We start from the raw sequence: 14,340 nt of genomic DNA, 5'->3' as shown, positions 1-14,340 counted from the left end.
CACACTCACAAACAAACTTGCACACACACGAAGGCTTAAAAGACTGTCACGTGCATAATATAAATGAATAGAAAAAGCTATGTAAATTATAATATATGTTGTGTAAGAAGGGAGGGGGCAGGAAGTCCCCCAAAAGATGTAAGATTACATTTGAAATGCACAAAAAAACGAAAACGCTGCTCAAGATAATATAAAATTTAATAAATTGTCGGAACAAGTCAGCAAGTGTCTCCAGTCCTGCTTGACGCTTTGCACGAGTAATTAAATGGCCACAAACAGTCGAAAACGTCCAAACGGCTATCCTTTCTCGATGAGAAAAGTGTTTGTATTATGGATGGGAGGTTTGGACTTTGTCATTAGGTCTCTTAAGAGGGTGTGCTTCAGAATAAGTCTATCTCAGCTAATACCACTCCTATGGAGTTTATATTTAGTGTGGACGATTAAATGACAATGGAGATTTGTAAGCAGTTGTGGAAAAAAAATACTGATTCGGTTACCATGGAAACGGCGGCCATATTGGATTTTAGAGACATTGAGGTACAATTTGTTCACCTTATTTACTAACAGATTAGGTTCATACTTAGCATACACACTTATAAGACAAAAATGAAACTTTCTGTGAGAGGAATATTTTATATCTACTTTAGTTTTTATTTTATGGCACTTTCAAATCCGGCTCTAGCGAAATAGCAGAAAAACTGGAAAAATCTAACTTTTCAAGCTCACAGATTGAGAACCAACTCATTTATCAGTAATTCCTCTTACAAAAAGCTAGATTTATATGGTAACAACATTCTGTGAAAATTTTATTGAAATCGAGTCAGAAATAGAGCAGAAAAATAGTACCAACTGTGAAAAAAATAGAATGCTTTTTTTTGGACAAAATTGGCAAATATTTTCTCTAAAAGAGACTTGACCATATACTCTGAAATTCCCCAAACACCACTTTAGGGTGCAGGGAGGCGTGTGTACTTTCTAGATATTGTTCAGCACATGTCTAATAATCTTAAAGTGTAATTATCTCATTTTGTGTAATTTGGTCCCAAACTGCTTTTCTAACTGCAGCACCACCCCAAGTTGGGGACCGGGAGGGATTGGGAAGAAGTGGTCGTTTGTATAGGTGATTGTCTTGTACAGGTGATTATTAGAGCAGGCTCAACTATAGACCAACTTTAAAAAGAACTTTTAGGACAGCTACACGAAAGGGAGAAGAAGAAGGCGTAGTTGAACCAAAGATTCTCACTATAGAGAATCTTTGTTTGAACCAAAATTGTTGTCGGTTTCGGGTTAAACTCCGCTTTTTCGTGATGTTCCATGACCAAGTTTTTCTACGTTCTATAAAGGACAAGTACATGTATTGAATCTCAACTGTATGCACCCCCCTCCCCCTCCAAAACTCAAAACAACTTTGAAATAGTTGAGTTTATTGGCCTATTCGAAACAATTAAATCCAACCCGTTAGGCCTTTGAATGAAACCCCATGGCATTTTTAGTAATTCTACTTACTCGCACCTTTCCCTGGCACGGATTTTTGGCCGGCTAATGTAAAAGTACAATTTTGTCTGCGGCAGTAAACGAAATCTGAACCCTAGTGTCTGGTGTACCGGCGTCTGTCCTAGTGAACCAAAGATGTTCTTTCTGTGCGACTTCACGTACTTTCGTAAATAAGCCAAAAGGGGGAAAAGAGATAGCTTTTATAGATCTACTTTCTTACTTTATGATGAAAGCGTAGAAACGAGGTTCGAACTGGAGTCATTTATAGATCTAGTTTTCTGCATATACTATTATGGCATATGGGCTAGGGCCTTCTATGGTTGTCCGTTCCAAGTTGACTTTGAATTCATCGCAGGACCTGAGACTTGGTTGAGACTCGAATCTTGTCGCAGGACCGGAGACTTAGTTGAGACTTGTCTTTATAGCAAACTTACATTTTTAACCATCTCGAACTTGGTCAACAAGCAGATAAAATATAGTTGACTACATCAGTGATGGCTGGCCTGCGGATTTTTGCTTTTCAAAATGTCATATCGACACATGTGGCACAGTTCTTCTCCAAGCCATCAGCACAAGTATCGGAGATTATGCTAGCACATAATAGTCTGCCATGGACTCTTCGAACTGCCAAAAGAACTTTTTGTACATCTCTGCGATGCTCCTCATCTTCATTTCCTTCAGTGACTGGGGCCAGTGCTACAAAGGTTTTTTGTCAGGAAATATCTTGTGGTGTGAGATCTTGTAACAGAAATTTATTTGTAAGATGGTCAAGGCTGTATTCTCAGATTCCTCAGCAAGAACTGAAACCATTAGACAAGAATCGCAAAGCTCGCCATCAGAAACTCATGTTACTCACTTATTTATCAGGCTTTATTGGAGTCTGTCTGCTCGGGGCCATAGGTGCTCAGCAATATAAGCGGATGGCAAGAAAAGCAAAGGGGATAGAGGATTTGAAAATCAGAGAATACGGGAGGAGACCATATCTCTTTCGTTACCGAGGCTTCATATTTCCTCAATTTGTTGTAGATGATGTAAAGAGTATTCACCAGTTTGAAATACGAGAAGATGACCTATGGATCGTCAGTTATCCAAAAGCAGGTAAAATAAGACATGTTCTTGAAGGATAGAAATAGGAGTGGGGGTCTTAATACCTGGCTTTATTGCTGATTTTATTCCTTCCCTGTCCCGTTACTTGTTGTATTATAATATTTAATGTTATTGCGTCCTGATTCTTTCCTTTTTTCATTTGGGTCGTTCCCGAGCCCTTAGACTTTGAAACAGTCTAGCCTCATATTTTATAGCAAAATCGTGTAATTTATATGCCACAAAAAAAATATATATATCATGTTAAATGACAGCATTCTTAGTAATTTCTTAGTGGGTTCATTATAGTCACTTAATATCATCTCTCTCTCTCTCTCTCTCTCTCTCTCTCTCTCCCTCCCTGTCTCTCTCTCTCTCTCTCATTATGATGGCTATTTCGGTAAACAAAATTTGTGGTTGTGTTCAATTATAGCTAGCCTCTACAATTTTTTGTGCTATAATATATAGATGCAAACTGTTTACGCAATGTGTGTAGTGTGTATCTTAACATACAGATACAGCCTATCATGCTCATAGCAATTGACAGGACAGGGCATTGGCATGGCATTCCAAATCTATGCTGTCAAGCATAATTGCTGGGAGAAAATAAATTGAAACGACAAAAAAGAAAACCAGCAAACAAAACAAAGCAACCCCCACCCAAAAAAGCAAATAAAGTAGCTTTAGTACAGTGGAATCCTGTTATAACGAGAAGGAAGGGACCGGTGCGAAATGTCCGTTATAGCAGGATTCTCGTTACAAGGGATCCAGTAATAAATTCAAGGGAAATAGTAAAGTAGGCCTAATCTAAGATTTGGCATTCTGTTTATTCCTTTTTGTATTTCCCCTGATGATGATTTTGTTCAACATGATCTCAAGGTCTTACTGGATAAAAAATCGAATCAGGTTTCTTTCTCGAGCACTAGCAATGTTGACAAATCGGCCTTGGCGATCAGAAAGAAGGGGCTCTGGCTATAGGCTAACTCGCCCGCAGTGTTGTCCCCCACCCCACCACACACTGTGGCGCGTTGCGTCTGCTCGCGCACGTCATACATTCACTCCATCTATCACAGCATTGTGACCTCTCCATCCCTCACCAGAGAAGTGAGAGGCACGGTATGCCTAGATAATCTAGACTGGGCTGGCCTATCACGCGATGCGTTCTGCTTGTGTCTGCGCATGCCACACCCTCTCCACTCATTCGCCCCGGCCTTCATTGTTGGTTCGCGTGGGCTCTCCCATTCCTTGTTTCGCTGGATCACCGACAACTTTCTTAACTGGCAAGGTTTTATAATAATGTTTAATTGGTCTGTGCCTGTGGACAGCAGCAGCAATATTCCGTTATAAACGACTCGCATGACGGTCTGGATTGCGCAATAGCAGTATTTTATTTACAAAGATAAAGAAGGGAAAAAATGGGGTATTATTTAGAACAGTGTCTTTATAACAGACTTCTCGTTGTTTCAGGACTCGGACGTTATAAGTGGACTCCACTGTAGTGTTGAGTGAGCTGAGTGCCAATGGGAACAGCTATGTTATCCATTTCCTAAAAGCGAAGGGACATAACCCAGATTAGATCTTCGGATTCTAGAATGAATTATCCCCCTTTAATGTGCATGCTTTTTTTTTTTTTTAGCAATCTCTCTTAAACTTAAAGTGAAAATATGGCTAAACAGAAAAAATCGGACAGTCTCACAGATTTCAGTTTACAAGCGAATTCCAAGGTGCTTGTGTATACAGTGCAAGTCACACTGTAGTGTCAACTCTTGTTTCTTTGAAAAATAATTCACCACTCTCCCTCTCCTTCTCAAAACTTGGAAACCAAAACTTTGACAGTCTAAAAATGGTGAAACTCAGCTACAACAAGCTCGCATTCAAGAAAAGGCGATAGAAAGATTCCCTTTTTAAAAAAAAATTATGTATTCATTGAAATTAAAATCAACAAAAATAACTCGAGCTTAACAAATACTAAAATGAGCAAACTCAGATTGAATGAAGCCACTTGCCGGGCGAACAGTCAGCTCTGCTGATGTGGCTTCATGCATTTTTCTCCCGCTATGAAACTTGTCTACTCTACTCTATAATCTGTTTCAAGAGACTGCACCTGCACCATTGATCATTGCACTCTTTAGCCTTTTGCATGCATCTTTTGCAACCAGTCAAAAATTTTCTTCACATCAACAGGTGTGTTGTAGACATCTACATAAGACATGATGTGTTTTAGCATATTATGCTACGGTCGGGAGAGGTCAGATTGGCGTCCAGAACATGTGTGGCTCTGTTACTGCGCATGTCTTGAGGAAAGGTGGTGGAAGCATAGGCAAAAGTGTGGAACGTCAGTAGAGATGCAGACACGCAACAATCATCCAGCCTCCTTCCCCCTGCTACTTAACAGTGATAGGCTAGCCTGGACAATAAACTACGCAGTAATTTGTGTGCTGGTCTGTGAAAAGAAACATTGCTATGCTAGGCCCTACACTGCAAAGCGACTTGTTTCTCACAAAGTTATAACAAACACTCAGATTTGAACAAATTTAAGGTTAGGCCAGACGACTTTGCTATATTCCGAGTTTCATTGTATTACTTATCCATATGGCCATACGATTAGGACTGTACACCTGAATAATTTTTTGTTCCAATCATTATATTTCAGGAACAACGTGGCTCCAAGAATTGGTGTACCTGATCGACACTAACTTGGACTTTGAAGGGGCAGAAAAGAACACAATGGATGATAGATTCCCTTTTTTTGAGTTCCCCTACCCTGGCAAGAAAGCGATCAATGACCTGCCATCACCACGACGTATCAAAACGCACCTGCCATTTCCCCTGCTGCCAAATCAAATGAAGGAGAAAAAACCAAAGGTTTGGAAAAACTCTGAAGGGTTCAAGGAAGGAATATATCTCTTTTGAGCCTGCCATGCACATGTTTAAAGGAGATCTAATTTACTTTTTCTTATTATTTGCTCGAGAGATCAAAGGAAACACTCCTTCAGGATAGGGAGGTGACTTCTGTTAGCCACTTCCCTTTTTTTCTCTTCCTTCCAAACTTCATCGATAAAAAGAGAGACTGTACAACGTATAAAGGTGAAAAGCCCTAAAAACTTGTACTGGTAAAAAATTTAGTTACATCTGAAAACACATGTTTAAATATATATATTGTATAATAGCATATTGAAAGGATTTTTATAGAGGTCTGATATCTTACGGCTAGATATTTTTTTGATTAAATTTTTTTCAGCATGTTGTACTTAAATTCTAGAAATTGGGTTTTTCTCCATAATTTACACCCTATGTTTCTAAATGAAAACTACGCAAGATATTTGAAAAAACTTTTTAAATACCCTATTTCAATACAAAATTTTCGACAACTGGGACCTTTATCCAGGCAAACTCACAAATATCTGACTAAATATGATGTTGTTCATTCCTCTCTTTGGAAGTGATATTGCTTTGCTTCATTGTCTTGTCTGAGGAATAATTAATACAGTTGATTACGAATAAGTCAAGTTGATGTCGTCAGGGAAGTGAAAAAAAGAACAACTCATCTAAAGTTCCACTTACCTATTGGGACCTGTAAAGAAGAAGAGGCGTAACTGAAGATCAGCTCAAGCAAGATCAACACAAATCAAGTCAATTGTAGTTATCTCTCAACATTTTGTGACAATATAATACTTACTTGTATTTTTAGTGAAATGGAATTTATCATGAATTTTTACAGATAACGTGGCATATCAATTACAGTCAGACCTGATTATACCGCCTCGTTATACTACCAGCCCCGCTAGCTTCCAGGTTTTGCCACTGTACTTAAGGAAACTGTCCATATAAACATAGTATTTGCGCTTTACACCGCCATCTGCCAACTGTCTTGTTGTATGGTCCTTATTAAATTAATGTAAATTTGCCCCCCTATACCGCCAGTCAACTGGCCTCCAGAGGTACACACTCCACATGGCACACTCGGTTGCTGCTTGGAAATCTCTGTTCCACACACGTCTCTGCGAGTTCTGCCTATTTCTATCTTTAGTCACTGATTTGCTCCTGATTTGCACTGATTATGAAAATGCTTTTTTAAGTTTAGCTAATATTTTTTTAAAAACTAGATCGGAATAAAATTATAAAGTCACCTAGAGAAACTCTAAAGGAACTGCGCCACCTTTGCTGTCTGCAAAACATCTGGCGTCTTCCGACATCAGCCCAATATGACCAAAATACTAGCGGGACACCCGTAATGCTTATACTTATATATTGTGAGGGATCACATTGAAGTGTGCATGGAAGGTCTGAAGTGGTCCGAGGACTAACAAGTATCAGGTAAAAAAAACCTGCTTCTACAGGGTCCTCAACACATATATCTTAGCTTCTGATCTGAGAAAAATTTTTCATTAGAATATACAGTACGTAAAGTGATTCTGAAGCTGTACGTGTAATTAGTTTCTACTCGGTTTTTTTCCCCTATGCATGGCAATCGCGCAAGACAGATCAAGATGAGTCAAGACTGACCACAGTTTGTCTCTAGTCTCTGTCAGTCTACCACTCGCCAAGATGGCAATCAATGCTGTACTTTTGTACCGCCAGCCCCGCTGTGTCACCAACTTCATGCTTGTCCCAAAGTAGGTGGTATAAACTATAATGGGGTTTGACAGTATGCAATTTACCACAGGAGAAGTCAATCTTAAACTATTTAATGAGTATAATAATAATATACTTCTTCATTTTCCCAGATTATCTACATAGCAAGAAATCCTAAAGATACCCTTGTGTCCCTCTACCACTTCGCTGTCAAGTTTTTTGCTCCCGTGCAACGATTTCAAGGTACCTATGACCAGTTCTGTGAGCTCTTCGCAGAGGACAAAGGTATGTGGTCTGCAGCTTCTGAAATAAAATACAGTCAGAATTGTCCAAGACGGCCACCTAATGTCGAGAAGAAATTGGTTGTCTGAGACAGGTGGACTTTTTAGGACAGTGTCTTTATAATATTTTAAAAAAACCCACATGGGGGAGGGTTGAGTGTGAAGTGGTAATTTGTATAGATGGTTGTCTTGGGCAGGTGGCAGTTAGACCAGGTTCAAGTGTATTTCACACTGAGACCGGAAGAGACCAGAAGACTAAAAAGACTAAACCTAAGATGAAAAAGGGCTTGCTCTGCTGATGTTATGTCTAATCATAAAAAGGTTCCTTAAACATGAATCAAGAGGACGCGGAAAAATGTGACCTGACTGTAAAACCATATGCGAGTGCGAGGCATCATTGTGAAACCGGGCGCTCTTCAAAATAATGAAATCAAAGAAACAGGCATTTTTCTGACCATTTGACAGTTTTTTAAATAAAATTTTTTAGGGGGGGGGGGGGGGGTTTCAACACCTTTAGGTTCAATTAAGAACACATTTCTGTGGATTTTACAGACAAATGTTAACCAAAAGCACAAAAAATGTAAATTTACAGTTTCCAAGGTCACTCAAGCTTTGGAGGTTACTAAACTTTGTTGGCCATTTTCTCACTAATTTTACCTCTAACACCAGGCGACCCCCATCTCCTTCAATTGTAAATTTTTCGTCTTCTAATCAAGATAGATTGGCATTTTTTTCACTAAAAGCAAGACAAATGAACAAGCTTTAAGATGATACCAATAGCTCCTTGTGCTGTAAAATTGACGAGCGCCTGATTACACCACTTTGTGACCCATATCTTTTCAGTTTCCTTTTTTTTTCTCCCTTATATATAAAAGCACCGTGATTATACATATGTTATACAAAATCAATTTTATCCGAGTTCTTTTTTAGGAGAACTGATGAACAACTAAATTATTTCGTCAATTGTCACAAAGTGAAGTGTGTTGATCGAATGCTTGTGTCTGTGTGTAAAAGAGAAAAAAGTAGTCCTTAAGGTCATTTTAATGGCATGTGTCCTTTAAAAAAATCCTATTTACTCTTTATCAACTTAAAAATGTAGAAATCTTTAACTTTTCAACAGTTGAAGTATCAGAAGTACACGTTATTTTAGAAGAAAATTTTATCTTACTTGAATGCAAACTGTCATAGCTCAGTAGGGGTCATGCTAAACTGCAGATCTGGCTCTACCTAGATTTGAATCCTTGTCAGGACATTCTTCTCAACAACCCAATGATGATGTGAAGTTGGACTGTTTTCCATTTCCATGGTCTCTACCTACTTCCTCTCTCAAAGATGGACTCTGAAATCAGAAGTATTTGCTCTTAACTATCATATCGTATAACTGAAGGGCGATAACTCCCATACTGCATAGATATATAATAAACTATTCAGCTCTTTGCTGAGAGACTGATTTATGACAGACCATTTGTTTCTCCAGCTATATATGGTCCGTGGTGGAAACATGTTCTGGAAGCTTGGAAATGCCGTGATGATGACAACGTTCTTGTCTTGTTCTACGAGGACTTACAGAAGGTGAGAGAAAGGACATGGGATATACAGTCAAACTTGTCTAAGACGGCCATCCATAATATAGGAGAAAAGTAGCTGTCTTAGACAGGTGACTGCCTTACACAGTGTCAATTGTGTCATTATAATGTAAAAAAAAAAATGCATGGGGGGAAATTGGGAGGCCACTTATAGGGCTACTTTGCATTTTTCTGATCCAGCGGCCTTCTGAGTTCAAACCCTTCGGACTGTTGATATGGTAAAGAATTTACAAGTTTTTATCAGCTGTGTTTTGTGGTTGTATTGAGTGTTCCCAACATCTGGGAAAGCAGGTAGGTAGGTTCTGCGAAGGTCACTAATAGTAATTGCAGGGCAGGGAGAGAGGTTATGTGAAAATGTTTCAGCTTGGCAGTCACATAGTGGGTGGACAAGTGATAGTAATCTTTGATAAAAGTTTATTTAATCCCTCCATTCGGAGCTCACTTGACGAACTGCGTACATCCAGGGTTTCCACTCTCTATGGGCAAGGCCACATGTTGGTTGCCATGATGCCATACCCGAAAAAGACTTTTAACTTATTTTAAGAAAGAGGGGTGGGGGGGAAATTATGGTGACCTTTACCAAAACTTTTATGTATGATTTAATTTAGTGAAACTTATTATTTTTGTTGTGGGAAAGTAGGAAATGATTCATTACATTAACAGTAATACATAAATCACACTTTATTTATCCCTTTGGGGAAATTCAGGTTACAATAGCAAACATACATAAATGCATATCTCTAAACGCCAAATATGAATAAATTCTAATACAGAGAATACTAAATATGCAATGTTATTATTACAACAATGCAGACAGTTTTACAAGCATCCTGTTGCTAGTCGCCACTGTGCAGCTTCCTATTTATTTTTTTAGCTAGGGTTATTGTGTCTTGCTGAAGGACACACCCCAGTGACCACCCACTATGATTTATTCATTGCCTTTTGATACTGGTACTACCTACTACCCTCTTATTTGTGGTCTATGTACTTCGGAGTGATTTTATAATTGAGTGTGGGTGTCACACTTACTGGATCAATCTATAGGGGAAAATGCTTGTAATACAAATGTATGGGCCTTGGGATTACTGCATGAATTTCAGAATACATTTTTAAAATGATTATCGGGTGTGATAGCATCACACTCTCTTTTCCCCTGTGCCAACATTTCCTTTGAACTTCTGTTTAAAAGAAGGAAGCTTTTTAGCTATGATGAAGATTTATGTTACTGTATTTTAAAAAAATTTCTTTATACAGTAGTCTCCGCCTAAACTCACGATGCTCAGGAAGGCCCCTAAAGTGTGTTTATTATACGCAGTGTGCAAAGGGAGGAAAAGACGCAATGATGTAATTTTATTGATATTTTTGTGACCTCCCTTGGGGGTGATGGGTCATTTTGGCCGATTATGTGACGACATGTGACTGTTTTGTGAAGGGTTCCCCGACTGCGGTTATGAATTATGAATACAAAGGTGTTGAATGGGTTGGGGGGGGGGGGGGGGGGGGGGGAGCGCAGAAGAACAGATTCACTGTACAATGTACTGATAGGCACTATCAAATGTCAGGAACTGATAAGAGGAAACTGTTTGGGATAGATCTGGTCATAATCATAGGGAAAAGCTCTCAGCCACGCGGTTTTCAAATTCCAAGCGATCAGTCCCAACTGCCTGTCATCTATTGCAACTCAGTACATGAATAGATGACGTCAGACTTTTCTCTTGTGATTCGTTGAACAAGTACATTATAAGTTCTTCAAGTGCAATTGATTACTTTACTAATCTTTAACAAGAGTCCTAGTATCTCACAACATTCACGCGTGGTGCGCATCATAGGTCTAACTAAACATTAGGTATGCTGTCACTCAAACACCAGTCAGAAACCTTCTCCTAAAGACGCATTTCGAGTGAGCAATCAGAAGACATTCCAGTCGCCGCCCCCCCCCCCCCCCCCCCCTCATTCCTACATATCACCAGACCAGTCCTAGACCTATGTGTCTGTGGAAAGTTGGGCATTAAAACTCTTGTCTGTCGCTCTCTTTGTTCTTCATGAGGATCAGTCTTGCCGAATACAGGTATCCGGTTGTCTAGGCATCTAGGCTTGTCTTGTGCAAGCAGTGTAGGCTGCAGCGAAAATTTCCCTTGTCAAGATTTTTCCATCAACATGTTTCGCGGATTGAAGCATGTGTTTAGAATAAGTAGACGTGGGTTTGTACGCCTAAATTATACAGTAGTAATAAACTCGTCACATGAAGAAAATGTGCGTTTGAGCAGAGCATGCCTTTGTATGGCAATTTGTCGTTGAATATGGAATTATTATTATTATGTCAGTAATGTCACCTGATGAATAAATCCTTTTTTTTTTTTCAGAGCAGATACCCTTTCAGAGTTGGTTTTTTTTACCCCTGATTCTATTTTCTTGTATGAGATCTTTTTGTCTTGGTTTTGATCACGTATACTACATGTATACAACATAACATGTGCACTTTATTTGAAAAAAAAAAAAAGTTCAGTAAACGGGTCCTGCCTACTCCACATTCACACCCGTCATTTTTATAACTTAATATGACGCATGGAAGTGAAAGAACTAATAGTAGAATGTGATACTTATTTGTTCAGGACCTGCCTGGGGTTGTGCGACAGGTTGCCAGCTTCTTGGGGAAGAGTTTGACCGATGCTGAGGTAGATGCTGTTGCCAAACATTGCACTTTTGAGAGTATGAAGAACAACAAATCTGTCAACTATGACTGGCTGAAAGAGCAGGGCATGGCATCAGATAAAGCAGATTTCATGAGAAAAGGTAAGCTAGACTACCAAACAGAACTTACAATCACCGCAACTTGGCGAAAATGAAAGATGTCTTTATGTTAATAGCAGAAACACGTCCTAAAATAGCTGTGGAGCCATCTTTTGAAAGGAACAGGTACTGAACACAAGAGTTTATTATTGCATAAGGGGAAAAGCCTTTGAAATTTTCAAGCGATTTTGTTTCGGCTGGTGGGTCTAAAAAACTGTAATTTAATCTTAGCTGAATTTAGAAAAAAAAAAAGACTTCTTGAAGCACCCCAAATTCATAATTTTTTTGGACTTAAGATTGCTGCTGCCATCTTTAGTACAAAGTACGGTACAAAGAAAACTTATTGAGCCTAGCTAGCACACACATAGCAAACACGCTCACAGCGAAACACACACACAGCGAACACATTTTCAGGTGCCGAATTTTTTCTTATACATTATGTTCTTTATATATTTAAAACATGCACAAAACAAAATTTGTACATAAAAAAACTAATTGCCACACTCCACCAGTTTTGCTGTGGGGGTGTTCGACTTAACTTTTAATATTAAATTGAGAAAAAGTCCTTGTCCACATAAAATTTGTCCGATCCTTTCAGGAGTAAGTCCTATCTCTATTGCTCTCACTCAGCTCAGAAACATGACAAGAATTAGAGAGTTTCCCCAAAGAAATAACCTGATGTTGTAGGCTGGTAGGGAATTGCACCAAATGAAGGGGATCGGTCAGTTGCAAGGTTCACAAACAACTGAGTTTTTTCCTTTGTAACACCATTTAGCTGCGACCACAGCTTCTCTTTGTCAACACAAGGCTGTGAAATTGTTTGTTGTTTTTTTTTTAGAGAAACAGCCAGCAATTCAGAAGTATACTTGCTCTATTTTGGGGGGGGGGTTAAAATTTCTTTTTTTCTGTTGCAGTATCTATTCTTACAGTACACTATGCAATGTACATTTCTCAGTTGGCTTTTTTTTTTCATAATTTGTTTTTTAAAGTAGGCATTGATTTTCTTTAGATGTCCTCACACATGACTTGATGGTGTTTGCAGGAATGTTTCAATGAAGTGACTGTTCCTGATAGTATACTGAAATGTGAACGTTGAATATTTTTTAAATTGACATTTGCGCTACTGAGTTACTTTTGAGATGATTACTATAACAAGGTTTACACCACAGTGAGTGGAAGGCTGACTGTCTCCATGGTTTTATACACCCCGCATAATTTAGCAAAATTTGATCGTTTTTTTCATAATTTCTGATTATTTTCCTTTATCATTCTTTGTTGAAATTAACAGAATTGCATAATTTCACATTTTTGGGCTCAGTTTGCATAATTTCAGAATTTTCCTTGCATAAAATGACGGGGACAGGTCGAAGGGTAAAGATAGTGTGCGCTCAGGTTCACAGGACGAATGAGTGTTTTTAGAAAACTGTCTCCTGTCACTTTTTCTTTTGATTTCTGTTCCAGGAAAAGTTGGGGACTGGAAGAATCATCTTTCCTCTGAGATTTCAGCAAAGCTTGAGGAGATGGTGAGCAGTAAGTTGACCCCAGCAGGTGTTGTTTTTCAAGACACTCTCGAGGGATCGTATGGACAGGATGAGGATGACATGTTGTGATGAGCACCGATTATTTAGCCTTTTTATGCATGTGTGTGTGTGTTCCGGTGTGTCATTAGTGTAATTGTGTGGGTATTGTAATGGTGTGAGTTTGCTCCCCGTTCAACACTATCAACTGACCCATGTACTTTGATCCTGGATTATATCACGATGGCTGCCTCAGCGCCGCACCCAGTGGATCCTGATCATTATTGGGACCAGAAGCGAGTTTTCAAATGGTTCACTGTAAACTTAGCATGCAGCTGTTATGTAGTCAATAGTTTTACTATTGTTCTTACCACCGAGCACCGGCATAATGCGGAGGTGTTTTATAGATCTCGGCAACGGTTTTCATGACCTTTGATCTCAGTCTTCACAGTGCTATCTTAAATATATTCTGTACAGTGGAATCCTGTTACAACGAGAGGGAGGGGACCGGAGCAAATGTCTGTTATAGCAGGATTCTCGCTATAAGGGATCCAGTAATAAATTCAAGGGAAACTGTAAAGTAGGCCTAATCTATGAGTTTGGTGTTCAGTTTATTTCCTTTTGATATCTCCCCTGATGATGATTTTGTTTCAACGTGACCGTTAGGTCTTACTTGCAGGGCTCCCCTTTACGCACATTTGTGCGTATATGACCCCTTAAACCTGCAAATTACTCCCTTAAAGTTTTGGTGGTGCGTGAGCTTTACTCTTTAAAATTTCGTTTCGAGGGTTTGTATACGCTTTAAAACGTAGGTAGTGTGCGTCTGGCAATCATCACTTCCCCCCTTCTCTACCCCGAAGCCGAGTCAATGATTTAACAACACACCCACACACATGACACCGCAGTCACCTTTTGTCTGTGACTCTGTGTCAGAAGCAGTTGACCTAGAATCTACTTTTCTGAGCTACGCGCAGTTCCCGAAGACACCGGCTTGCTTGAGCACAGAAGCTCCGC

At 39.2% G+C, this 14,340-nt stretch overlaps 1 protein-coding gene across 2 annotated transcripts in view; it reads left to right on the top strand.

Annotated features, from left to right (window-relative positions):
• Nucleotides 1-13,868, top strand: part of LOC101851301 (sulfotransferase family cytosolic 1B member 1) — a 20,880-nt gene extending 7,012 nt beyond the window's left edge. The window contains exons 1-6 of one of the 2 annotated variants that reach the window (XM_005109690.3): nucleotides 1,197-2,592; nucleotides 5,231-5,442; nucleotides 7,305-7,437; nucleotides 8,911-9,005; nucleotides 11,632-11,812; nucleotides 13,271-13,868. In XM_005109690.3, coding sequence (XP_005109747.1) covers nucleotides 1,989-2,592; nucleotides 5,231-5,442; nucleotides 7,305-7,437; nucleotides 8,911-9,005; nucleotides 11,632-11,812; nucleotides 13,271-13,419 — 1,374 coding nt within the window. In that variant the 5' untranslated portion in view covers nucleotides 1,197-1,988 and the 3' untranslated portion in view covers nucleotides 13,420-13,868. Of the gene's footprint in view, nucleotides 1-1,196; nucleotides 2,593-5,230; nucleotides 5,443-7,304; nucleotides 7,438-8,910; nucleotides 9,006-11,631; nucleotides 11,813-13,270 lie in introns of those variants that run through there. The other variant, XM_035972704.1, reaches the window with a different exon arrangement.
• The last annotated feature ends 472 nt before the right edge of the window (nucleotides 13,869-14,340 follow it).

The sequence above is a fragment of the Aplysia californica genome, unplaced genomic scaffold (assembly GCF_000002075.1).
Source record: "Aplysia californica isolate F4 #8 unplaced genomic scaffold, AplCal3.0 scaffold00806, whole genome shotgun sequence".
In the NCBI taxonomy this organism is placed as follows: Eukaryota; Metazoa; Mollusca; class Gastropoda; order Aplysiida; family Aplysiidae; genus Aplysia; species Aplysia californica.
This window is presented reverse-complemented; position numbering and strand designations above follow the sequence as displayed.